The sequence below is a fragment of the Solea solea genome, chromosome 6 (genome assembly GCF_958295425.1).
Source record: "Solea solea chromosome 6, fSolSol10.1, whole genome shotgun sequence".
Classification (NCBI taxonomy): Eukaryota; Metazoa; Chordata; class Actinopteri; order Pleuronectiformes; family Soleidae; genus Solea; species Solea solea.
Window position 1 is genome coordinate 2,471,855 of NC_081139.1, and position 26,155 is coordinate 2,498,009.

The following is a 26,155-nucleotide window of genomic DNA, read 5'->3' on the forward strand; positions in this document are numbered from 1 at the left end:
TGAATGTGCGCAGCCAAAGTGAAGTACCTGCTTCCACTGATACGTTTCCTCTGAAGAAGTATTTTCCATGGCCTCTGGAAAGAGCCACTCCCACGCTAGAGACACCAAAGCAGGAGAGAATCACCTTCAATCAGTCAGTGTTTAACCGAACTATAGACATAAACTGACAGAAAGACATTGAAGCACATAATAATAAAAAAAAAGAAGATTCTTCCACCTGAATGGAGTTCCTTTGATGTCCGTGTAGTAATAGTCATTGTGCATGATCAGGACACGCCTCTAAAACAACAGAAGAAGAGCTCAGATTAGATTTACACCTTTAGTCCAGAGACAACAGAGGGTACGCGCGTCTGTTAGCCGGGACATTAAACATCTTTATCTGCAGCCTCACCCCTCTGTCGACTGTCTTCTTCACCTCCATCGAAAAAGTCCCCGTCCTCCTGTTCACCATGGCGTTACGTAGCTGGAAAATAAAGCACACAGAGAAGCACATAAGGTGGAAGCTGGGTCACTGATCCAGAAGATTGTCACTGTGAAGCAGTGAAGCAGTGATAATTCTTGGGTTTGATTTAATATAATAGAAGCAAACAAGGATAATGTAAGATGTTTATTGGGTCTTTGACTCGTACAATGTCGTCTTTGTCCTCCCACTCCACCTCAGAGAGATCCACGCTGCTGTAGTTGGGCTTCCTTCTCTTCTGACCCTGCTGGTACTACACAGACAAACACATTACGCACACTTTAACAATCCCTTTACGGGACGTGGTTTCATTTAACTACAGCTTTAACCATTGCTCCAACATGTCAGCCAGTGTTTGCTTGACACAAATGGAAAATCTGACACAACATTTTCCAAAAACACCAGATCTACATATGTTATATATATATATTTGTTGTGTGTGTAGTTTCCCTGTTGCATGTGTAGATGTGTACTCATTTTCACGAATGTGCTGTGGTGGAGAGTTTTTTGCTGAGTGATTATCCGACAAGTCATGTGTGAAATTAACAGTGTCAGGCAAATTAAAAAATAATTCATGTGATTGATAGAAAGTGCACAGTGTTCGTGTCAAATGCTGGTACTGTGTGTGTAGTCTTGCTACACAAGAGACAAGAACAAGTCAATGACTACAACGACAGCACAGGTTTAGCCACAGAGACGGTCACAAAAGAACAAAACACAGAACAACACACACATGTACGGTTGCACAGAGAGAGGAATAGCACTGACACTGGCACACACAGATCCACTAGCACAGCCATAGCTCCTGAGGAACCAGCAGTCCCAGGGCCAGCGGCTGTGGTCTTTGCCAGCGAGTGTTAAGTTACCTCTGGGAAATTTCAGGCCAGCGAGCCCTATGAGTGGCCTTTATCCCTGCATGCATACATCAAAGGAAAAGGTGGGGATTACAGACTAGACGAGCCCAGGTAGCCTCCTAGCCAGATAACACATTAGTCTCTGTGTGCCCTCGTCAAGGACTGTTCACATCATCAGTTTTTGGTTATGCATACAATTGTATGGACAAAAAAGGGAAAACAGGGTCAATTCAGGGAATGTTGTGAGACATGTTGTTGATGTGTAAAATGGTGACGTTAAAGAACTGAGTTACCAGAGGCCTGAGGTCCGGGTGTGTCAGGATGTAGCCATTGTTTGTGATGGCAAACGCGTATCCGTGGATCCCTAACTGGAGACACAGAGACCCAGAGACCGCACATTTTTACAAAACACAATGTGCATGTTAATACGTTCATTTATTTAAAGCCAAAAGCTCCAGAACAGCAGATCGCACCATATGCTTGGGAATAAGTTTCGTCAGCTCCTGCAGAGGGATGTCTGTTCCCGCGACCCCCAACAGAATACCCTGGTTCTTCTGCACAGAAAGATTCAAAACACAGATGCACATGTTAGAGCATTTCGGCTGCTTTTTTCCCATTACTATGTTTAAACAGTATATACAGAGGCTATAAGAATGTGCAATATAGAGTGTCTTATATCTTTTTTTAAGCACAACCTCGGCAATCTGATTAACAAAAAAAAAATAAAAACATTTTTTCACCAAATATATAAACACACCTGAGCAAAAAGTACTCAAAATGTTTAAAATTGGATTGAATTTGTGAAATTTGGAAACACGTCACAGTTCAAAGTTCGATCGTTTTTATGAACAAAAAGAAAAGAAAAACGGTTTCATTTTGTGACTATTATTCACTACTTAAAGCCTGAATATGTGACCTATAAACACCTACCCCCAAGGATGTCCATATAAGGAGTTGAGTATTATTCCCAATTTACCATGGGTGCACCTGTGGCACATATCCATGCCACATGAGAACTAAGGGTTAAATGAAAACTGCACAAGGACTCACTTGGCGTCTCATGCACTCACTCACTCACTCACTCACCGTTTCATTCTTTGTGCTGAACACAGGCATGGCTACAGTGGTCATCAGACTCGGGCCTGCTTTGTCATTTAACTGAAGAAAACAAACATCATTTGTTAGACTAAATGCTGCTCGGTGACATCGTTACTGCACAGGATTTCAAGCATCAGTCAAAACTACAGAGAAAAAAAAAGAGAACAACCAAACCATTTTAATCATAAGTTGCTCATTTGATAATGAGACCGAATTTTAACTTCAAGGTCCAGTGTGTGAGCGTTAGAGACATCTACTGGTGAGGCTGCAGACGCCACTCACCCCTTCCTTTCCCAACATGGTCAGGGAACTAAGGGAACTATGGTGGCCTTCACTTACCAGAGGGCTGCAAGTCGCCGTATTTCAAACAGAAGTAAAGGGCATTTCTTTTCACCATCAACCAAAGCATTGTTGCACTCTCTGTTGTGGAAACATCTGCAGAAAAGACGGTGTTGTGAAACTACACAAGACGACGATTTCTTCTCTGCAGATGTTTCCAAAAAACAGAAAATGTCATACAGCTCCGAGTGTCCACACACAAAAATAACCGATACGTAGCCATCTTTACGTATCCCGTGATGATGACTTATTCTCAGGCTATTTTAGAGCATTTAAGAAACGTATAAACACACATTTGTGTGCAATTTCTGCCAATAAACCATTAAAAATGTCACACACTGGACCTTTAGAAGTCTATATGTTTCTTTAAAAAAAATGTTTTATTCTTTTTTAATTTTTTTTTAAAAAGTAATAAAATATTTATGAAAAAATGTAAAAAATAATAATTAATGCATCATTCCAATATGTTATTTATTTTTCCAATGGCTCTATTATTTTTTGTTTCAATATTAGATTTTTTGTAAACTGTTTTTTTGTAAAAAATGTGACCTCTGAACCGGAACGGAAGACGCACGCGCGGGGGAGAGCGAGAGAGAGCGAGAGAGAGCGAGAGAACGAAGGAGACGGAGACGGATAGCACGGACGGCTAGTCCGAGCTCGGTCTTTATTCCATGACATAGTTATTATCTTTGTCCACGCTATAAAACAAGATTTGAACTGGTAAAGTTGTCGGACAGATAACTACATTATTGTTTGGACCGTAAAGAGACTCTTCACCAGCGTGAGTAGCTCTTCCTGCTAAGTTAGCACAGAGTTCACGGGCGAGGTGGCGTTCATTGTTCTTCACGCACACGGACTGCGCCGAATCGTTGGCGCAGAGGCGATTTTGCCGTTCGTTTGGACAGAGCGGATTAACAGAGCGGATTAACATCTGTACGAGCCAAGGTGTGTGACTTCCGGTCTTCCAACTCAGCAGGTAAACAGTGCGCCATTTTATTTTGCTCACGAGCGAAGCGGCCGCTCAGTTTTTGGTCACAACGCACACAAGCAAGGAACAGACCTGCAACAAGTTCATTATTAGTAAATGCTGGCATATGACATGTGAATTGTTCAAATAATAGCTGATTTGTTCGATCACAATCTGTTTATTGGTATGTTTGAACACTGCTAGTTTTTCCTCTTTAGGAGAAGTGTAAAAGTACAATTGGTAACTGATTTCATTTGATTTCATTGAATGGTTTTTATTGATATTTCATTCACTTTACAGGGTGAAACGTTTTTATTTTATTAATACTGTATTATTTATTTCATGTGTTACAGAGTAAATACATTTCTATTTTTATAAAAAGGAACGATTCTGTGATTTCATTCTACTTACCATAGTGGTGATCAGGTGTACAGCAAGGGTTCATTCACATGACACAAATCCTAACCAAACCATATAGGTTAATTATGATTTATCATTTTTAAGAGAGCTCAGGGAGCACCCCAAGTAGAAGTTATGTGTATTTGAAGTTTCATGCCTATTGTAGGGGCACTGGGGCGTTAGACATCTCTAGAACCTATTCTGGTGTAAACACTGACCTCTTCAGGACCAGTAGTCCACATGTAGACAAAACCTCATTTAAAACTAGTTAAGTTTAGGGCTTAGATTTGAATTGTGGTTAGGTTAAGGTTAGGGTTAGGCATTAACTGGTTAGGGAATAAGGGTTAAGGTTATGGATAATGCTTTGTATGGGCTGTCGAGTCAATGGTATTCATGGACATCCAGTGTGTGTGTGTGTGTGTTTGTGTTTGGTTGAGGTTAATTTGTGTCCGTCCATGCACATCACATGAGTGACTAAACTGTGGACGGCAGTGTGTGCTGGCTCACTTGACAAAATAAAGAATGGCGGAATTAAATTCATCACAACGCGCAATGGAAGAGAGAAAACTGGACGTTTCAGAGTGTATACACACACAAACACACACTTACACACACATACACTAACGTCCATGGATGCTCCCTTCTCTCTCTCTCTCTCTCTCTTGGTCTCTCCTCCAATGTCAGTTTTATTATAGGCTTTAGGAGATAAAATGCAATGATCCACAGAATGATGAATGGTGTGTCTGAGGCTGAGATACAACAGCACACACTCCAAAGGACAATCTCCTAACCTGTGTGTGTGTGTGTGTGTGTGCGCGTCTCCACTGCCTCTGTTCCTCAGAGAGGGTAGAGAGCCTCTACTTAGGAAATATTAAAGTATAATGTCGGAAAGCACAGGGAACAATGAACAGCTTGTCTCGAGTCACTTGTATTTGGTGAAGACTCACAGTGGCAGGCTTCGCTGAGTCCCAACGGAAACCACCGTGTCCTCTTTCATCATAGTTAGAAAACTATACTCCCTACAGCATCCGGGCACAATTCTTTTACAGTACGAAAAAAACCCAAATCAGTTGTGTTTTCCTATTAATTTACTTTGTCTTCTACCTGAGGGCACGTTGTTGGAATCTAATCACATGCAGATACTTACTTTATGAGCCTGGGAAAGCTGGAATGAAAGAAGAGACACATAAAAATGGAATCGTCCTTTGGATTGAAGTCAGCACATTCTGCACTGACTTTGTGGACACAGATGTACATCAGGGTGGGAGGGTGTGTGTGTGTGTGTGGGGGGGGGGGGATCCATCCAGATTAATGAAGCTCATAATGAGAAATCATTGCAGCAGCATGAAGAATGATGATGAGAGAGCAGACGCACACATGCGCACGTTTACTATACAGTACAATACGGTAAAACACCAGAAACTGCAACGCGGGGACAGGACCAACACGTCCGACACAACTTGACCTGTATTTATTTGTTATTTGAACACAGCTGTAGGCGACATACTTACAGCACTGTCCACGTAAGCCTCAGTCCACACCGTGTCGTGCTCATGGTCGATAACCTTCGGTCGACTCATGACGTGAAGATACCGCATCACGTTCTCCTGAACGTCCGCTAGGGTGGAGATCTGACTGAAGTATCCTACAACAAAACACAGCACGCTGCTCTTATAATAAATCCAGTAAAACACGGCTGCTGTCTTCTCCCACAGAACGTAAAATATTCTCTATTCCTTTTTGGGAGGACATAGATGTATTTAACACTTAATCACCAGGCCAACACCGAAGGAATCCTAACAGTGAGAAACTGAATCGTATGATCGTGGAAAAAATTGCATTTTTGTGCATATTAATGTCAGCAAAGAGCGCCGTGACCAGGCCAGGAATTTAGAAATACTGCAGTTATCTACTCTAATTATATATTGAAAGTTATTCTGGAAAAATGGGCAAAAACACTTACTCACGGGACATTTTCTGGCCCTTTTTTATGGTTAAAAAGTCCAGATAGACATTTTGAGGCTTAGGTGTTAAAGGTTTAAGTATCTCAAATCTCTACTGAGCTGCTGTACATGTGTACTGTACATAATTCCACAGTTCTACAAAATAGTTTTCTACGACCAGATGTTACTGAACTGTGCTGAACCACAGTGGAGCAGATCTCCAGCGGTTCGGCAACACAACAGCCATTTGCCTTGTTGTCGGCTCCTACTGTTGCTGACAATGCTTCACACTGGACATGTAAGGTTATTTCATAGTGTGGGTCTGTAGGGGAAAGAGGTTTGGGACTTGTCCCCCCCTCCACAATCCCCATGTGATCAGTTTTCCTGGCTCTGACTTTCCCTTCCAGAGGGCACTCATCCAGATCACTGACATGCTGGAGCCATCAGCGGCGAGCAGCCGAGGGGAAGACACTCTGACAGGAAGAGGGATTAGAGCAGATTGACCTCTAACCTCCTCAAGTACCACTTCACCGCCTCCTGGCAGAAAAAAAAAACCGCAGCTACCACACACACACACATGCACATGCGCGTACATAAATACACACATGCGCGGACAAACCACATCATATCAGTGCGGGAGAAATACTACATCACTGTAGATTCCACTCTCTCTAACACTCGTCTGAGCTGATGTTTATCAAAAGGTCTCAAACCTTTGTTGGCACAGGCCATCCATTTGAGGTTATCAGCAAACGCAGACTCTCGTCCAATCAGGTAAGGGAATATCCGCACCTGTGCAGAGGACACATGGATGCTGAAGATGGAGGGATTAACAAAAGCATGCAAAGTGATGTCCACTCGGTTCCTTATCCTTAGTTTCTGATTCTATCTTGATCGGGAGAACCAAGACACATGGTTAACCCCCATTGTTATCGGGCATTGAAATACTTGAAAGTCAACATTTCAACCCTACAGTGTCATTGCAGGATTGCAAGACTTAATATATAAATATTACATTTCCATGTAGATAATCAAGTTACCATATATGGTTCCTTGCCAGTCAAGGGTTGAACATTTTCATAAAGGTGCCTATATACTGTATAAAAAAATACAGGAAAAACACATATAAACTTACAGGAACATTTATTTTCATGGTTAGGAACCTAACCCCTAGATTTGTGTCAATATTTTCAAACAACACTTTTTATGAAGCAAATAAAATATTGATTTAATCATTCAATAATATTGTATTTTATTGATTGACACTTGTTCTTTACGCTATCCCTGATTTATTCTTTGCACTCCCTCACTTTATTCCCTCAGTTTATTCTCTGCACCGATTCTGACCATGGACGGGCCTTAGGAAGCTGTCTGCTGATTGGCTACTGAGTTTTGGAGCGACAGCTCAATGACATCCTACAAAATAACTCTGAGTATCTAAAGTTTATAATCTGACAAACATTATAAAACTCTAAGCCTTTGACTACTTCCGATCCATTTATTCACCATTTGTAGTCACTAGCAGGATAAAGGGTTGAGCTACTTCACCATCTTTCCCTTTATATTTTCTATGAGCACGGGGGAAATAGTTTTCAGCTCATGCAGTTAGATTCAATTCATTTTCTTTTGTCAGGGGTTGGGCAGGAGGGCACGTTCCACTGTGCGACACTTTGCCAAAACAGTACGGTTCATTGGATCCAGATGCTTTGCTCGGCATAATGCATATAGAAAACAGTGAATGGCTGCCATATAAAGGCCCTGAGGGTGTGTGTGGGGGGGATGGGATATCCTGCCAAATACTGCCCTGCACCCTGCCAAACACTGCCAACACGCATATGCTTGATAGGACTGAATAAAAGCCCCTGAGCTGTTGTTTTTATTGCTCTGTGAATGGCGCAGGAGCCCATTTCATTCCAATTGCTTTTAGGTCGAACAAAGGAAACCAAACAAAACATTTTAAGTCCAGTGTTGAGTCCAGGGAACAGTGGAGAGAGCACAGCAGAGCAGCTACGAGGACCAAAGCCTTTAAGACTGAGCTGTTTGTTCGTGCTCTGCCCTTGAAATAAATTAATTGTCCATGTTTTATTCCTCATGGGGGGGAAATATTGCCGTGTGATGTGTCAACACGTTGGAAAACATCACACTGTCACAGGTTTTACATTACAGAAATATGAGTGGTAATGCGTGAAGCTGACATATAGTTTTAATGTGTACATCAATTACTGAGGCATAGAAAAGTGCAGCGTGTGCAAAAAGATCCAGGACGTGTGCAATATTGAAAAAAGGCTCCATGTGGAACGCCATGAGAGAGAGAGGGAGGGAGAGGGAGAGAGGGAAGGAGAGAGAAACAAGAATTCACCTTTCTTTCTGGCCAGTTGTGCCTCTCAAAAACGTCGTCGTACATTGCAGTCGCCCCGTCGGTCACAAGCATGATGGCCTGACTGCACAAGCTGCCATGACCGGTCTGATTAAACTGCAGAGAGGAAAGAGGGCACATGTAGACACACATAAAGTTTAATAAAGAGTTTAAACTTTCAACAGAACATCCCAAAACATCTATTTCCACCGTGTTTGATGAGAATTGTGTGACATGGCAGCTATAAAGCCGTCAGTTAATAAAACACAGATAACGTCTTATACTTTATTGAGATGCACTGGAGTAATTAAGTGGTTTATCGACCTATAGCAGTGAATGTGGGGAGAACGAGTTTGTAGATGCACAATCCTCGAACCTGCTGAGCTTTGCACACACACAAACTTGTTTTTGCGTCTTAGTGAGCACACACCATGGACATAATGCATTCTCAAGGCCCTTGCCTGAACCTTAACCATCACAACTAAGTGCGTGACCCTGACCCTAAAACCAGGTCTTAACCCGGAAAAACCCGTCAAAGTTGACAAAATGTCCTCACAAAGATAATTTTGTAAATGATTTGCTATATTGCCTAACCAAAGCCTTAACCCAAATCTATATCATGACCTGGTTAATGCCTAATACTAACCTTAACCTATACTAACCACAATTTAAATCTCTGACCTAAAACTTCAATTCCTCAGAAATGAAGTTCTGCCTCATTAGGACTAGGTTTTGGTCTCTATGAGGAATACTGGTCCTGACAAGGCCACAAAGGGTATTTTTCCCCCACAGTAGATATAGAAGCAGAATCCTACATGTAAAAGTAATTATTAGTAATCCTATTAACCCTTATTAACACACAACTCCTTATATGGACATCCTGGGGGTGTGTGTTTATAGGTCACATATGCAGGCTTTAAGTAGTGATATACAGTAGCAATAATTGTGCAGAAGTCACAAAATAAAACAGTTTTTCTTTTCTTTTTGTTCATTAAACTGAGCCAAGTGAACTCTGAACTGTGACGTATTTCCAAATTTCACAAATTCAATACGCTTTTAAACATTTTGAGCACTTTTTGCTCAGGTGTGTTTGGTGAAGATTCATCTTTTTTCCATCAGATTGCATAGATTGTGCTGAAAAAAGCATATAAGACACTCTATATTGCACATTCTTATAACCTCTGTATTCTTTAACATATTGATGGAAAAAGCAAAATGCTCTGTGTTCTAATGGTTAACCTCTTCTCTCTTCCTTTAGCTGAAAACGTCCCTCTATGTTTATATTTTCATTTTGCACCATTCAGCACCTCCTTACACAACCATGCATTCTTCTGTACGTCCTAATATTTATTTTAACCACATTTTATTTTGAAAAACTGTGTCGTTTCATCATCGCTTGATTACATTGACTCACTATCTGTCTCCACGTTCTCTGAGCCACAGACAGAAGTGGACAGTGTGCAGAAAAGTCTAAAAATGATCGCTACTGAAAACGCTCCGCTGAATCTTCATTCTTTGCTCTATAGTTTTCACCGTTGTCGGGTTAAATAAGAACGTGTGGATATAAATGTCAAGGAGCAAAGACATCACCGACGCAAGGACAATCGATGAATAAATGCTGATAAGATCTAATCAATCCCCAGCACTTGCTGCTTGGGAGCCACTTTTCTTTCTTTTAAGGCATCGAGAGGAAGATTGATTACAGAGGCAGAGATAAAACAAATTGTCTATTCAAAAACTCACAATAATTACTGTCCATTCAATTGTAAGGGGAGAGACCATGAGGTCTAAAAGAAAGGCATCCTCGAATATCACTTTCATTCTCCATGAGAACCCAATTTCTCTTGATATTTTGTTTTTCTTTATGACTTAAATAGCTGTGTTTTTTTATTCTTTCACATCCTCCCGAGTCAAAACCACTGTTGTCATTCACTTGACTATAACGGCATGTGAAAATGCTGCAGTGCTCTTCAGGCGAAGTCAATCTGCTCTCGATCTGCTCTGGAATAAGCTGCATTTTTTTTTTTTTTTTTACCTTCTGTCGCTAACGCAGTGGCATCGTGGTGGATTTTTGAAAAGGGGGCTACACTGGGCTTCCCGATTACCATATTCATCGCTGTGGCTTTAATTAATCTGACAAATGCAGAGGTGAAAGCTGCACTCCCTCAGCTGCAGCAGCGCAGCCAAAGCTTGCCTGAAAACAGGGAGATAAAAGAAGCTCGGTGTGGCTCCTGGCCTTATCTAGCTTTGTGTTCGTGAATCGGCCCACGTTATTAATCACTGACATTAATTAGAGCCATTAATCACGCTTCAGAATAGATGTGTCTGTGTCTAACAGGCTGCACACCTCGCGCACGACACACAAATATATTTTGACGTCAGTGTCCCACTTTTTTTTTTTTTATGATTGGCTGAAAACATGCTGTAACGCTCTGTCAGTGGAAACAAATGTGGCTTGTAAAATGAAAATGTGCCTAATGTTCTGGTCAAGTGGTGACCCTGAATTAAAACAAGAAGGAGGGGTATTTGTTATTTGTGATATGTGAGCATGTGCACAATAAATAAGTGGTTCATTTTGTGACTGAATGTCACATAATCAGTTAAACGGAAAATAAAATAATAATTGGCTGATCCACTTTGTGATAAATTATAAATAAAGACCTTAGGGACTTACATTACTCAGGATGGTGAATGCCTCAGTCAGAGCGTCACCCAGAAGCCCAATCCCTTTGGCAAACAGCTTGTCCAGATGTTCACGGAAATGCTGATAGATAATGGAAAGAAAGTTTGAAAATAAAAACACGTATCACACACATGTATACATGGGTCATTCCAGGTGAGTTTGAGAGGAGACTCACGTCTTTGTTGGCTCTGTCGGCTCGCACCAGTGTACCATTCAAACAAGGTTCCACATAGTGAATCTCCTGGTTATACTGGGGAAATAGAAACACCATTTAGATAAAAGAGAATTAAGTTTATGCTCTTTGTTTTTTGTGGAAATATCAGCATGAGCATTTCCAGAAGTTGTTAACCCTTAGTGCTCAGGTGGCACGGATCTGTGCCGCAGGCAACTCCTTACATGGACATCCTGGGGGTGTGAGTTTATAGGTCACATATTCAGGCTTCTAAAAATGCCTTTTTTCCCTCTTCCTATGTGTTGGTGAGTCAAAGTTATGATTCAATTTATATCGCATTTTTAGTCGTGATATAAAGTAGCAACAATTGTGCAGAAGTCACAAAATTAGACTGTTTTTTTCTTTCCTTTTTGTTCATAAAAACGAGCCAAGTGAACTTGAACTGTGACATATTTCCAAATTTCACAAATTCAATCCGATTTTAAACATTTTGAGTACTTTTTGCTCCGGTGTGTTTATATAGTCGGTAAAAATCATATTGCCTATCGTTTGTGCTGAAAAAAAGGATATAAGACCCTTTACATTGCACATTCTTATCCCCATACTGTATGTTTAAACATAGTAATGGAAAAAAGCAGCCAAAATTCTCTGTGTTCTAAGGGTTAAAAGCAAAAAAAAGGTAGATCTAAAACTTACTGCAATGATGTTAAAGAAGTCATCGTCTCCCAGTGTGTCTAATATAGAAGAAACCGTCTGTCGAGCAATGGTCAGCCTCAGTCCCTTCATGCTTCCACTCACGTCGACTAAGATAACGACATCCTTCGGAGACGTCGCAGCCTGGATGTACCTGTGACACAAGAGTAAATCTCACCTACTGTGGAACCCAGACTGTTACAGTAAAGACGGGATAATGGTGTCGTGCAGCACATGTGGAGACTTACCACTTCCTATTTCTGCAGTCAAAGCCGATGACACCGTGTTCGTCTGGATGCCACTTCACTCCTGTGTGGAGATTAGGAAATCAATTCACAGATAAGAAAGACAGTGAGAGGCAGAAAATAACAAACATGTACAGAGTAAAGCACCAAAATCAAGGTTCCATTTCTTTATCTATCAGCTCGAGTCATTAGTCGTAAACGACGGCGTCTCATCAAAAAAGGTATTTTAAACCACGCCGTGTCCGTCTGAGATGAACACACACACAGTGGGTTTGACTATTACTACATTTTAAACAAGATACTTTTTGTTTTTTACTTTAACTTGAGTACATTTTCAGACCAGTACTTTTACTTGAGTAGAATATTTAGGACTCTTTCCACCTCTGGGTAGTTTTGTATATTTCATATCTGCTAATAAACCCTAAATATTACACACTAGTCATTTAACTGTACAAGAGTACAAAAGTTTGACTTTTAAATGAAATAAACACATTAGTCCTAAAGGTATAATCTTAAACTGCTTACTAGACATTATTATCTAGAATAAATTTCATTTAACATAAAAAAAGAGTGTATAATAATATCATCAGTTTTATTCTCATCTCTGTGGCTTCGCTCCAGCACCGAGAGCTAAGCAGCACTTCTCACATCATTGTAATAGCCTGATGTCTATGGTGGGATGTATCCAGCAGCCCTGCACTGTGGCTTCACAGTGCTTCACACTGGCAAATGCTGATTAATTACAGTCCGTACATATGCATCCTCTCTGATGGTCTGTAAAATTACAACATTAGCCAAATCACCCTTTTAGTTATTCTGAATCATTTGTTCTGATTTTGCCCCCCCCTGAACTGACAGCTGATGATGGATCCCGGGGGGACAGCCCTTTCTCACTCTCTCTGTCACACATACACACACACACACACAGAGCCAGCGTGTTTCCATGCACAGACAAGTCAAGCTGCGGTTGTAGCTCATCCATCGTGAACTGTGCTTGTAGCTCTACTAACCCATTTAAATGGACTACTCCCCTTGTCTTGGTGTACTAGTGTGAGTAGTGAATCCATTCATTGAAGGAAGTGTGTCTGCCAGCACTACACCGGATGGCAATATTATAAAATATTATAAAATATTATAAAATAGTCTCCCTGTGTGTGTTTTCTCCGGGTTCTCCGGTTTCCTCACATAGTCCAAAAACATGCAATATGGGGATAAGGTCAATTGGACGTTCTAAATTGACCATAGGTGAGAGAGTGTGATAGGTGTGACTCTATGTCAGCTGAGATTGGCACAGCACCCTCCGTGACCCTCATGTGGAGGATAAAGTGGTAGTTGGGTGGATGCATGGATGGATGGATGGATTACAAAATAGTTTGCTGACCGATCAGAAAAACAACTTTAGTGGGTCGTTTTCTGTGTCTTTCAACCGTCCGTTAAATGTTTAAATTGTTGACTTGGCACTGCCAGGAGACCACAACCGCACCAAAACCACACCAAAACTACCTCATTCCCTGTTTACTTGTGAATAGAATGTTATTGTTTTCCTCATTTTCATTTGTTGCCTTGCACATATTTAATAGTATTTAATATAATTTTTTTTCCCTTTTCCTTATCTTATTTCTACTTTTCTACATTGTTGTGATTGTATGCTGCTGTAACACTGCAAATCTCCCCATGTGGGATGAATAAAGCATTATCTTATCTTATCTTACATTTGGTCTCCTTGTCAGTCCAAAGAAATGCTGTTTGGGTCCAGTTGTGAATGTATAATATATGCACTAGTAATTCAGCAAGGTAGTAATAATTCAACTAAAAGTCCGGTTTTAATTGGACAAACATTATGTATGTGAATGGTGAACGTGCCGACTCACCAGGATACTGCCTGAAGAAACCTTTGGCGCTCCCAAAGTACTGCCAGATGAGCGTGGGGTCTCTCTCAAAGTTATCTACAAACACTTTATTCAAAGCCTCGGACCAGTACACTCCGTTCACAATGTCAGGATCTGTGTGTGTGTGTGTGTGTGGGGGGACAGACAAGAGACAGACAAACAAATTAAACGGTGATAATTGTGACCATCCTGGCCACCATTAAAGAGGCCACAGTTGACCTTTGTACCTCATTGACCAGGCCCTTTCTAAAAAAAAAAGAAAAAAAAAAAAAAGGGGGGGGAGATTTACGGCCTGACTAACTCATCCCCTCCCCTTCTCCTGCTGGACGAGCCGCCCCTTTGTGCTGTGAACAGAGACTTATGGGGAGTCCATTACAGCCAAACAAAGGCGACACACAAGGAGAAGTGACACACTCTGTTATACAACAAAAAAAGAAGCTGCCTCCACGTGAGCGTTTGAATGGTCTGCACTCGCTCTTCAAGCCTGGATTGTTATCGATCCGCTCAACTCCACTTCCCCAAACCCTCTGACAATTCTTCTCCCATCTCTCCCTTTCACCTTGCACACTCTCCTTTCTCCTCACGTGGAAAAACCTCCACATTATCAAGTCGTGTACCTTTGTTGTACATGTTGGTGGGAACCTGCACCACACTGAGGCTCAGGTTGACGGACAGGTTGTTGAAGTGGTCGTTGGGCTCCAGGAGGAACTCTGCGCCGAGCTCCACGTTGTTGCCCTCCTCGTCCACTTCGTTGATCAGCACGGCGTTGAAGTACTCGTACTAGAGAGGAGACGGGAGAATGTTTTAGTGACACTGCGGCTGCAGCAGATTCCTGCAGAGAGAGAGAGAGAGCGTCGTTTTTACGTTTCACTTGTGCCTCACAACCCACGTGCACATTTATCTGGTCGCTGTGTATTTGCTTACACTATTTCTTTGTGAGTCATGGGAGAAATATCCCACAGTCCTCATTTTCACAAACAGCACATTCTTTTTTTGGAAGTATGAAACTCTCTTTTATTCTCCTGACATATGTTTTATGGCTAAGGCTCAGCAAAAGCCAACAAAGAGGGAATCCAGGACTGTGGATTCGCAGTAAATACTCATCTTTAGTGCAGACAGTTGGAAAACAATTAAAGCCTTTGTTTTGTCGGCATGAGACTAAATGAGAAATGTCTGATCACAGAATTACAAACAATCCTGGTAAGAACTGGTAAACTGTTCAAAAAGAAAAAGGAGGAAGAATAAAATCAAATTGTCTTCAGCCGTTTGGTCGATAATATCTCAACACATGAACGTGCTCTTCAACCTGTGTCACATCATGGTGGTAAGTTGATGAGCGCATGAAACGTCATATGAAACCGTTTAGTCAGTGCTGGGTTGTTGTTTTTTTTTAAATGTCAAACTGTAGCCGTCACTGAAACCTCATGCCAGTGAAAAGCCTGGCATCTCTTAAGTGGAACCCAGATAGTGTGTCTGTCCTGTCCTCTACTCCCTGTGCCGCACAAGAAATACTTAATCGTGTCTGCGCTGCCTTCTCTGTGGCCCCTGGTCCTTATTGTCTGCACTGAGAGAGGAGGAGCGGAGGAGAGAGACAGAGGGGGAGAGAGAGAGAGAGAGAGAGATGGGTGATGGCCTCTGCAGCATCACACTCGGGGGAGGCCGCGCAGGCATCACCATCAAGCAGCTCCTGACAGCTCATACCACGCCTGAGCAGCTCTCTGACGAGCTGCGGTGGGGAGGAGAGGGGGAGAGGGGGAGAGAGAGCTGCAGAGGAGGAGAGGAAACATGCACCCTCAGCAAAAATGATAGTGCTGTAGAGAGGCACGTTAACCACCAGGGTTATTACTGTAGAGCAGGCCATGGGACACTGCAGCTCTCGGAGACGCGCCACTGACTCTTACACCACTGCAGTTAGCTGTAGGCCTTATACTGCAGAGATCAGCGCCACTGTCTTACATTTGGGCCTCACTGTAAAACCAGGCACCAGCGTCTCCAGATGGCAGCTTTACTCTTCTCTACAGACTCAGCGCTATAAGTAACAGCTTCCTCTGCTCGTTTTAAGGATCAGATTGTTCCAGTCAATTATATATATAAATGTATATATATGTACATACATTTATATATACGTATATATGTATATACGTATATGTATATATACATATACATATATCCATGATCCAAAGCGGTAGATGATGGATGATGGATATATGTATATATATATATGTGTGTATATATATGTATGTGTGTATATATATATATGTATATATATGTATGGGTGTATATATATGTGTATATATATATGTATGTGTGTATATATATATATATGTATATATATGTATGGGTGTATATATGTATGTGTGTGTATATATATATATATACATACATATATATTTATATATGTATATGAATATATATATATACAATTTTAGTAGTGATATAAAGTAGCAATAATTGTGAAGAAGTCACAAAATAGAGCGTTTTTCTTTTCTTTCTGTTCATAAAAGTGAACTTTGAACTGTGACTTGTTTCCATTTACTCAAACATTTTGTATTTATATAGTTGGTGAAAATTAGATATTTTCTTCATCAGATGCTGAAAAAAAGGATAAAAGACACTCTATGTTGCATGTTCTTATAGCCTCTGTATATACTGTACGTTTAAACATAGTATTAATGCTCTGTGTTTTAAGGGTTAACATATTTCCATTAATTTAAAGTTTTAACTCAATGCTTAACAAAGGGGATTCATTCATACACTTCACTTAAAAAATGTATATTCCTTTTCTACCGGGGGAAGAGTTTCCAAGACTGTTGTGATCAGATTTTGATGATATTTATAAACCCTTGTTGCAGTAAGCAATTCAAAATGTTTTATCTTAAAAAATAAACATCCTTCTGTCTTTTTTATTTTATAATATGCATATGACATATGAAACCAATGTAACCATAGATTACACAACAATAATGCTCACGATTTACAGGAACAATAAAGTTTTTGTTTGTTTTTTTAAATAAAAAACAAATTAACAAACTAAGTTGTATTTTTTTTTTACAACTAGAATAAAGTATATTCTTTTTCAGATTAAAAAACATTAACGTAACACATTATGTAATTTCGAACACAAATTCTTCATGAACGACTTGAATTGTTCCTTATTTTAAAGTTACATTCTCGCTGAGTGAAATATGACGGCACATTTGTGTTTGTGTTTGTGTTTGCGCCCTCAGATGTGAATCTGCACACCCTTGAACCACAGACTGCACTTGGGTCAATGCAGAAACACCTGAGCGCGCTGACACTAAGCAGCTGAGATAAGAGCAGCAGCTCTCGCTCTCTTATCTCTCTGTGGTCAGTGAAATGGGCCGTGAAGAATGTGCGGTGTCACAGGAGGCAACGTTGGCCAAATGATGCCACAAGCCCTGATATTGTGACATTAAATTAAATGCTTACTTTTCATTTGTTATTAAATGGCCTTTTCTGTGTCTACTAAAGTGTCTGAACAGCATTTTTCTATCAAGAGTTTGCATTTTTTGATCTTTTATTCAAAGTTTGATCTTTGTTTTCCTTCATCCTGTGAGACAAATATTTGCTTAAAGTCACTCAGAAACAGAGAAATATTATTAAAATACTTCTACAAACTAATGTGAATTAATCCTGGTGTATTTCATCATCCACATAAACAGTCAGAGAACTGCTCATGGAGTGAAAAACAGCATTTCAAATATGCAAAGAAAATGAGTGTATGCTATAGGATAAGGTTTAAAAAAACAAAATCAAATGTATATTTATTGTTTTGGGCCTCTTCACATAAGCTGTGTGTGTGTATAGTTAGAGGAACAGGCGGAGAACAAGGTGACTGAATTGTATTGTGTTCGCACGATGTAAATGCTTATATTAAGTGTAAGTGCTGTCGTTATTTCACTGTTGTGTTGCTCCACTGGGTTTCCAATCTAGAGCCATGAAAGTGAAACAATGCGCCGCGCAAAGGAGTTTCATTTATCTTTGTCCACTGTGGAGGGAGAGAGAGAGAGAGGGGGAGAGAGAGAGAGAGCCTAACAGACGACAGAAATACTGCATTCCCTCTGCAGAGACTGAAATCGCCAATGCGAGTCTTTAAATGATGTCCTGAGGAGATTCAGAGGACATGAACACGTCCTGTGTGAAATGTAATTAAAATGAGAAGCAAATGCAGAGCGACTCCTCTGCCCCGTTATTCTCCCCACGTGACTACATTTATAACAATAATAAAGCATCATTTCACTGTTTGCGGCACAGATTCTGACCATATTGAAACATTACACTTGGCTCCAGTGTTTTACGCGTGCGTGCGTAATTGTACTTTAAACTTGTGCGCGGACTTGAGCGGACTCCTCTACACCTAAAACACGGTGAGTTATGACAGAGCGCGGCCGCTGCAGCCTTCAGCGTGTGAAGCTCCGCTTATCGGAGGAGCTTTATGAATCAAAGCCGCTGGCAGGACATCAGTGTGAAGGACGATGGCAACGCAATTAAAGACTTTTAGGGCCTATTACCCTTCACTCACCTTGCAGCCGCTCCTCCTCCTCCTCCTCCTCCTCCTACTGTCCGACCACAGTGATTCGCCCAGGTTTTACGCAAACACCCCACATTTTAATCATCATTTTCTTTCTCTTTTCTTTTCTTTTCTTTTAATTTCTCTGGGCCTCCTTACCTGTAGGTCGGGGTTGTCCTCGTGCTGATGGTGCGCTTCTTCTGCTGCTTCCACCAGCCGCTGACAGGAGGGGAAAGGTGGGTTAATAACATGCACACGAATTAAAGTGTAATATAACAACGACTCTACATATATATATATATATATGTAGAGTATATATATATATATATATATATATATATATATATATATATATATATATATATATATATATACTGCGAATTCGAGGTGTTCTAAACCGTGACTTCTCTAAAGGCCACAGGCAGTTGACTGCTTGCACATATTATGTTCTCCGTTATTTCCATGTGCCAAAAAATGTCATTGAATTGAATAATAACACGCTGTGAAACTAAATCCAGAGTTTAGAATAATGTTTGTTCTTGGATGATATCGGCTGTGTGTAAATGTGCAGCCTTTAGTTTAAAGGTAAATTCAATAAAAAGCTCGGGTTTTTCCACCTTGGTGGTTCTTAGTGCGCTTTTTAGGACAATATTAGATATTAAATGTGGGGCACTGATGCTGTGCTGAGTGCAGGTGTGAAGTGACTGATGGAAGCGGGGTGCAGTGCACCAAAGCAGCAAAAGCCTCAATAATAATAATCATAATAATGATGATAATAATAATAATAATAATAATGACAATAATAATAATAATAATAGTAACTCGATTCTGTGGAGAAAAAAAAAGTGCTTGACTCCGTGTTTCCTCCACGTCACAGTGAGTCTCGCTCCCGGAGCAAAGGCAGGTAATTACCATCAGTCACATCATGTGTCAGAAAAAAAAGAACTGCAATATAAACACAACCGAGGCTTTTTCCCCGCGCGTGCAGCTCCATGTTCAATTGACCTTGTGTCGAGTTCTCGTGTCGTCAGCAGTTGGCAAATAAATCGAAAATGCGCAGTTTTCTGCTCAGTGATTGAACGTCATTGTGAAGGCCTCAATTCTGAAATCACATTTTTAATATACATATATAGGTTTTAAATGTATGACTCCTGTTTATTTTTGACAACAGTTTTTTTCCCTCTCCTTTCTCCCTGTAAGTGTAATTTACACAATTACTATGAATTGTCGCCCTCATGGGATCAGGCAGGGACAGATAAACGTTATCATTTCCCAGCAGTCCCTGCGAGGTGCAGCATTAAAATGGTTACAGGCTCATGTGCGCTGAGGTTGCAGACAGACAGATAGACAGACAGACAGAGAGGCTCATGCTGCTGCTGCTGTTCTAAACTGCAGGAGAAAACACACTAAAACATGTCCCAGACAAACCTTTAACAGTAAAATGAACACTGCATGAAAATGAAGTTAAATACTCTGAATTACAGTTTACATTTACAGTTACTCTCTTTGTTTGAGCTAGGATCCAACAACTAACAATACACATCAGTCGCTGAACACAGATGTCAACTCTGTGGGAGCTGAGCTGTTTTTTTTTAAGTTCCTGATTTAAAATAAGGAAAATACAGATTAACATCACGTGTCAGACTCAGTCACGTGACGCTCGCACGTTACAAGCACACTGTGGAGACAAAGGAGGTTTATTCTCGCATTTATATGTAAGAATAGCTTCCACCTTACCACAATTATTTATGTACGGTCCCTTATTAAAAAACAACAACAACAAAAAAGCAGACATAAACTCGTCGTGCTCACCCTGGTTGCCTCTGCTTTTTTCCGGAACACCTCCTCCATCCTCACAGCCAGATTTTTCACCAGTTTGACTCCGTCGATTTCCTCCACTCTGACTGATTTTTCCAATTCTTTGTATTTCTGAAAACAAACAGAGACGACAAACAACTCTCTAAATCATAGACTCCAGAATTTCACTTTAAAGTAAGATGATGGAGGAGGAGGAGGAGGAGGAGGAGGAAGAGGAGGGGAAGGAAAACATGTTTGTGTTTTCTGCAGCATTGTAGAGGACTGTGGGTTCACTGCATCACTCCACTGGGGAGACTGGGATTTGTTAAACAAGGCTTATGAGGCTTCACATGTTGGCTGACAAGCTGCAAGCAGCCAGTCTCAGATGAACGGCTGATAAGAAGCTCTCTCTGCAGCACACAATGATTGATCGCCTTTATCTGGTCTCAGTCATTGGCTGCACATGCTGCTCCGTCCTCCACCGATTGGCTGGAGATGGCCATGCTGGGTGGCCGGAGGGGGGCGGGGGGGCGGGGCCCAGTTTCCCAGGTCTATGCATGGTAAGAGGGTAATTGAAATGGAGTCAAAGCACAGGAGAAAGATAATAATGTGTCAAGCTCGGCTGATTCCGGGTAATGAAGTACACCTCACGTAACGCTGAATGTGCTGGACGCGCAGGACCTCCAGTGATACAGAACAAAGCCCACCACAGCTCGGAGGAATATAACGTTACATAATCCCACACCTGCACACGCACACACACACACACACACACACACACACACACATAGCAAATGAAAACAAAAGCCAGTTCCTCCTGCAGTGTCCATTCAGCCCCATCACACACACACACACACACACACACACTTCCAACAACCGTATCTAAACATAAACATATAACCCACAATAGGCTCAAACACATTACACATTGTGTGAATAGGACAAACACACACACACACACACACACACATCAGTACATGAGGCGACAAATTACCAACTGAAAGGAAGAGTGTGGGCTCGCAGTGGAGCAGAACAGTTCATTTCACGCCTGTCCTCCTCGCCTCAGCACCCCAGGTCCCCAACCCCAACCCCTCCCTCCTCCTCCTCCTCCTCTTCCTCTTCCTCCCGACTCACACTCCTGAAGTCCTCAAGTGCAGGTTCTTAACCCCATCCATCAAAAAAGGCCCTGATCATGATTATTGATGGGAGCATAGTGACCACTGCAGGACGGAGGTCTGCCTCAGTGTTTCACTCTTTATGTGAACGTCATTCATCATAAAAGCATCTAATGATCATCCTTAATGAGCGGCCCCTAACGACCCGTCACTTCCCTCACAGCTCAGTGCTTTGTGCTGACTGGCCCAGCTCAGCGTTCTCAGGCAGACGTGCCTCCGTGGACGGGAACACGAGGAAAAACGCTTACACGGGAACAAATCTGTGGGACTCGCACTGCAAAAATGATAGAATTCACATATGGAGGCGATGCACGCATGCTGCCTCAGCCTCTGCCACACTTTCAAATGTGCTTCATGTGATATTATTGTAAAGAGCTGTCACCTCAGGACAAGGAGGGCCCAGGTTTTGACCCTGGAGTCGCTTCCTGAACGCGGTCTGAATGCTCTCTCCGTATTTGCGTGCGTTTCCTCTCGGGGTTCCGCCCTCCTCCCAACCTCCGGGACACGCCGCAGAGCCTTTGGAGTTCAGTCTGCCGCCGCCTTTTCCTGAGGAACTGGTCTCAGAGCTGGAGTTGGTGCCCGGACGTGGCGCCGTGATGGCCCACAGCTCCTAAAATGAAGGAGGCCGAGTGGAAGGGAAGAGGAGAGGTGTTAACAGAACGTAATCGATGGTGGGATTTATCAGACGAGATGGATGGAAACCACTGACCACTGTTAATGCTGTAATGAATACATCTCTGATGATTACACCCGATTGCCAAGTATTGATTATTTTAAGGTCACTTTTTCAGCCTGTTTGTCTCACTCTTACACAGCTTAATTGTGTCTCTGTTCTTTATTTACTGTAGTAAATTTAAAGAACAATGACACAGTTCAGTTTATAATGACACTGCAAGAAAATCTAAATGTGGACGTGTGAGTTTGCAGGGTTGAATTTAATACAAGAGTTTTATACAGGACTGAATTGTTTTTACTTTTTCCCGACTATACTTTAAAACACAGTGTTTTTTTAATTTTTTTTACCACATCCTTTATGGATAAAACAAACATGTGCATCTATACAGTACATTATCAACACCCTCTCCTATCATGGGTTCTTTCTTTCTTATGCAGATCCTAAGTAAGTGTCACATAATAACATCATGATGCGGCCATAAAAACATGGCTGCTTTATGTATCATAGTCTGTGTGGAGATGTGTAAAAAATATCAGCGTGATTATTTCTTCTTCTAAAGAATTGTGATAATATTTCATGATAAAATAATAATTTTTTTTATGGCTGGTGCAGTTTTCAGAGTCCATTTCCTGTCCTTGTCTTTGTTTTTCTACAGCAGAGATTTTCCATAATGTGTCCCAATGAGACCATTAGGCGTTAATGCCTTTAAAAAATGCCAAAGGGTACGAATGAAATGTCTGTGTAACTTTTATGCATCTAAAGAGACTCAAAACCACATCAAACACATGCTGTTTAGATGGCCTGTGTTTTCACTGTACTGAGTATGTGCTGTAGGCACTGTAACTGTAACACACACACACACACACACATGCACACACTCTCCTTATACTGCAGTGCATTTTCCAGCGTTCACTCAGCAGAGCTTCTCCTCCAGCTGTTTACTTCACAGTCTCTGATTTTGGTCCCATTTAAGTGAAGCAGACAAATCCACCATTTATCTACCACAACCACCTCTGACCACCTTTTTAAACCAGGATGCTTGTGAACACAGAGCCGTCAAATGGTCAGAAATTCATGTTTTCCTTGGTTTTAACCCTTAGAACACAGAGCATTTTGGCTGCTTTTTTCCATTTGTAATGTTTAAACGTACAGTATATACAGAGGCTATAAGAATGTGCAATATAGAGCGTCTTATATGCTTCTTTTCAGCAATCTGATGAAAAGAAAATGTCATATTCACCAACTATATAAACACACCTGAGCAAAAAGTAATCAAATTGTTTAAAATCAATAGGAATTTGTAAAATTTGGAAATACGTCGCAGCTCAAAAGTTCACTTGGCTCGTTTTAAGGAGCAAGAAGAAAAGAAAAACACGTCTATTTTGTGACTTCTGCACAATTATCGCTACTTTATATCACAACATCAATGCGACATCAAATGAAACAACACACAAGAAAACACATTTTTAAAGACTGAATATGTGACCTATAAACACACCTCCAGGATGTCCATATAAGGAGTTGTGTATTATTCCAATGGGTGCAACTGCAGCACAGATCCGTGCTGCGCGAGCACTAAGGGTTAACATGTTGGTCAGTTCCCTGCCCCCTTTACCCGTGATATCTAACACAACCACACACATTCAATTTGTCTGCTTGTCCTGCTCATATCCAGAGGTTGAAACTCTTGACTCCAGAGAGTTAAGGGGGGGGGGGGGGGGGTTTGAGATGAATCAGAGCTGTGTTTAATGGGCCGCATCAAGTACACACACACACACATGCACACACACGCACACACACTGGCAAACACACCTGAGTCTCCTCTAAAATAACGCATCAGCATTCAGCTGAGACACCAAAGTGTCTCCGCAGTCATTAGAGGAGGGAATACAGCATTACCGTACAACGTGTGTAACTACACGAGTGTCACACAAAGAGAAACAGCATTTGTGTGTGTGTGTGTGTGTGTGTGTGTGTGTGCAGTACCTTTTGCAGTAACTGGGATCCAGAGTATTTGGCAGAGATGGATTTAATTTCACCACCGAATGCTGAGGCCCAGAGCTTTACGCTAAAGAGAGATAAAAAGACATATTTAAATATCAAATCATGACAAATGCAGATTAATCAGATAAAAGCTACAGAGAAAAGTGAGACTGAATTCCATTTAAAAAATGTTGTTGCATAAATGTCATTATGAGATTTATTGCATGTTCTATGTCCTCACTTAAGCCTGTTTTTGTTTAATAATAATTTTATCGTTCATTATTCATCTTCTTGTGAATGATAACTTGTAATTCTAATATCTATGTTGCAGTTTTCTGAGCCTCCAATATACATGCTATAATTAACATTCCATATGAATCATAGATACTATTACAATTAGAGTGGCCTCATTTATTTAATCATGTCTGAAAAAGAAAAGAATTGTATTTCTTACAATAAAAAAAACAAGTCCTTCTAATTTTATAGTTTAGTTCCATATTATGTAAAATTAAACTAAACTAACCATGCCGGGAAAATTTGACATTTTTTGAAATATACTACAAAGCTTCCGTAAAAACCTGGATTACATTTAACTCCATTCAACTGCATCAGATTGAATAATTATGGATTATGAGACAGTGACACAGGGTTCAGTACAGAGGTAATTACTGTTGGAGACAGAACTGAACAAATACATCATGTAGAAGTTAAAGGGTTCACCAAACAACAACAAGAAAATCAGGCTTTAAAAGAAAAATGTGATTTTGTATGTTGACAGTTTGGGATTATTTGGGATTACAGCACCAACATGTGTCAATAACGTATCAATAAATGATCTGCTCTTCATCAATTTGAATATTATACTTTATTTAAAAAAAAAAGGTCCAATAGTAGAACAAATATACACATTTGTATCTTTATTAACATCGTCTGAAAATATTTAATGAAAAAGAAAAAAGAGCTAAACAGAGATTAGAGGGTGTTTTTTTTTTACCTGTAAAATCCTTTGAATTTATCTTTTTATTCTATTTGTTAAAAATCATCTCAGTCGCTTAACAGTGTTGTTTCCTTCCACAGTCATTAACTAAGTCTTTGTGAGAATTAAAGACTCCACTCATCAAAATACGTGTTCACAGATTTCCACTCACTGTGACTTCAACTTTTACGCAGAAATAAGTTGGATTGTAAGAAAATGTAAGAGTCTGATAATGACAACACACACACACACACACACACACACACACACACCATACACACTATAGAATATTTCTATGTAGCATGTGATAATAAAACGCTGCCTCTCACTCACACTGACAGGGGGATTCCTTGCTGGGATCCCGTCACGTCCACCACGTTCAAGCCGACGAGCATCCACAGCAGAGCGAGGCTGCTGCTGCACGTGTGGTCGAGAAAAAACAGCTTCCCCCACTTCCACTGCATCTTCATAATCTGATGATGATGATGATGATAGTGGTTCTTTTCTTTTCTTTTCTTTTCTTAAAAAAAATACGGAATTAAAAAATAGCACAGAATATAAAGAAGTGCATGCAGCAGTTCCTGTGAGTGTCGGCGGCCTGCTGGAGTCCCCGGTGAACCTTCTCCACGAGCGCAGCGTCTGCCAACACCAACAACGTACTGTACACACACGGAGGGAGGGAGAGAGGGAGGGAGAGAGAGAGGGAGGGAGGGAGAGAGAGAGAGAGAGGGGGAGAGAGAGAGAGAGAGAGGGAGAGAGAGAGAAAGAGAGAGAGAGAGAGAGAGAGAGAGAGAGAGAGAGTCACTCTGCAGCCTCCTCCATCCTTCCTCTCACTTCCTCTGAAAAGGTAAAAAAAAAGCCGTGAAATGGCACAATCATTTTATTTTATGTTTGGAAACGTGTGTTTGCAAATAAAAAC

General features: G+C 41.0%; 1 protein-coding gene and 1 long non-coding RNA gene across 2 annotated transcripts in view; one reads left to right on the top strand and one right to left on the bottom strand.

Moving 5' to 3' along the window:
* cacna2d3 (calcium channel, voltage dependent, alpha2/delta subunit 3) overlaps positions 1–25,706 on the bottom strand; it is a 33,087-nt gene extending 7,381 nt beyond the window's left edge. Inside the window, exons 1-22 of the mRNA XM_058632622.1 lie at positions 25,570–25,706; positions 24,264–24,345; positions 21,984–22,211; positions 20,442–20,558; positions 18,789–18,848; positions 14,716–14,878; positions 14,081–14,212; positions 12,213–12,273; positions 11,968–12,118; positions 11,275–11,349; positions 11,091–11,180; positions 8,420–8,533; positions 6,774–6,852; positions 5,629–5,762; positions 5,265–5,282; positions 2,401–2,472; positions 1,788–1,868; positions 1,608–1,682; positions 630–713; positions 392–463; positions 218–279; positions 28–95 (exon numbers count right to left, since the gene is read on the bottom strand). Coding sequence (XP_058488605.1) covers positions 28–95; positions 218–279; positions 392–463; positions 630–713; positions 1,608–1,682; positions 1,788–1,868; positions 2,401–2,472; positions 5,265–5,282; positions 5,629–5,762; positions 6,774–6,852; positions 8,420–8,533; positions 11,091–11,180; positions 11,275–11,349; positions 11,968–12,118; positions 12,213–12,273; positions 14,081–14,212; positions 14,716–14,878; positions 18,789–18,848; positions 20,442–20,558; positions 21,984–22,211; positions 24,264–24,345; positions 25,570–25,706 — 2,155 coding nt within the window. The remainder of the gene's footprint in view (positions 1–27; positions 96–217; positions 280–391; positions 464–629; positions 714–1,607; positions 1,683–1,787; positions 1,869–2,400; positions 2,473–5,264; positions 5,283–5,628; positions 5,763–6,773; positions 6,853–8,419; positions 8,534–11,090; positions 11,181–11,274; positions 11,350–11,967; positions 12,119–12,212; positions 12,274–14,080; positions 14,213–14,715; positions 14,879–18,788; positions 18,849–20,441; positions 20,559–21,983; positions 22,212–24,263; positions 24,346–25,569) is intronic.
* Positions 25,356–25,754, top strand: LOC131461391 (uncharacterized). The gene is made up of 2 exons (XR_009240471.1): positions 25,356–25,454; positions 25,578–25,754. It is a non-coding gene; the product is annotated as an uncharacterized LOC131461391 (long non-coding RNA).
* The last annotated feature ends 401 nt before the right edge of the window (positions 25,755–26,155 follow it).